This window comes from Pterocles gutturalis, unplaced genomic scaffold (assembly GCF_000699245.1).
Source record: "Pterocles gutturalis isolate BGI_N339 unplaced genomic scaffold, ASM69924v1 scaffold13777, whole genome shotgun sequence".
NCBI classification, from domain to species: Eukaryota; Metazoa; Chordata; class Aves; order Pterocliformes; family Pteroclidae; genus Pterocles; species Pterocles gutturalis.
Genome location: NW_010112934.1, coordinates 29,809 through 30,773, shown reverse-complemented (window position 1 = coordinate 30,773; position 965 = coordinate 29,809). Strand labels below are relative to the sequence as shown.

The window sequence follows — 965 nt, the reverse complement described above, 5'->3', positions numbered from 1 at the left end:
TAACTGGAGGGCTAAGAATAAGTCTCTCCAAAGTTAATGCCCCAGGTGGGACACTGACACAGACCATATACAGCTCTGCTCTGGCAGGGCACGGCGTCATTCAGAAGGTTTGTGGGTGGTGGATATCGAGACGAGATTCCTCGGTGGTTGTATTTAAGCAGGATATATTCAGACCAGAGAAATTGCCGTGGTAGGTGGAAGAGAGCGCGGTGCTGTTGTGTCCGGCAGCGGTCAGCACCACGTTCTCTTGAGGAAGGTGGAAGAAGACCGGGCAGCTGCGTAGGTTGTCCCAAGTGGAGTTCCTTCCTCGCCCCTGTCAGCTGGTGGGCAGCCTGTGCCCCAAAGCCATGAGGTTTTGTTCAATTTTTAACCTTTACAGTGTTGTCAAGTGTCATTTTGGATGTTTGGTTTTATTTTTAAGTATTTTTCCAGATTGTGTTTCCGTTTCTTTGTCCTGTCTTCCAGGAGTAAGGAACGTACGTGACCTGCGGTCTCTGTTTGCACTGTAGAAATCAGGTTTCTTTGATATAATTCTAATCCAAGCGGTCTGACTATGTATCGATGTATGTCTCTCACTACAAAGCATGTCTTAGCAGTATGTAAAATTGCAATGTAATATGAAATGAACAGTTTATAATTTTAATTTAGGAGCAAAATTCAGTACGTCCTGGTTTTGAAGCTGCTGGATTGTTCTGTTCAGTTTTGTAAGTTAACACTGGAAACCCCAAAATCTTTGGTTTATTTATTAACACTATTTTTCGTCTTTTTATAGATGGTTTCATCCAAATATTACTGGGGTGGAGGCAGAAAACCTGCTGTTAACAAGAGGAGTCGATGGCAGTTTTTTGGCACGGCCCAGCAAAAGTAACCCAGGAGACTTCACGCTCTCCGTTAGGTAAGTTTAAATGTTTTTTTTGTCTTTCTCCCCAGACTGGTAAGAGTCTGTATTTGGTGCTGTTCCGTGG

General features: G+C 43.8%; 1 protein-coding gene across 1 annotated transcript in view; it reads left to right on the top strand.

Annotated features, from left to right (window-relative positions):
* Window positions 1-772: 772 nt before the first annotated feature.
* Window positions 773-965, top strand: part of PTPN11 (protein tyrosine phosphatase, non-receptor type 11) — a gene marked incomplete at its 5' end in the record, with an annotated part of 18,300 nt that continues 18,107 nt past the window's right edge. The window contains one exon of the mRNA XM_010074259.1: window positions 773-895. Coding sequence (XP_010072561.1) covers window positions 773-895 — 123 coding nt within the window. The remainder of the gene's footprint in view (window positions 896-965) is intronic.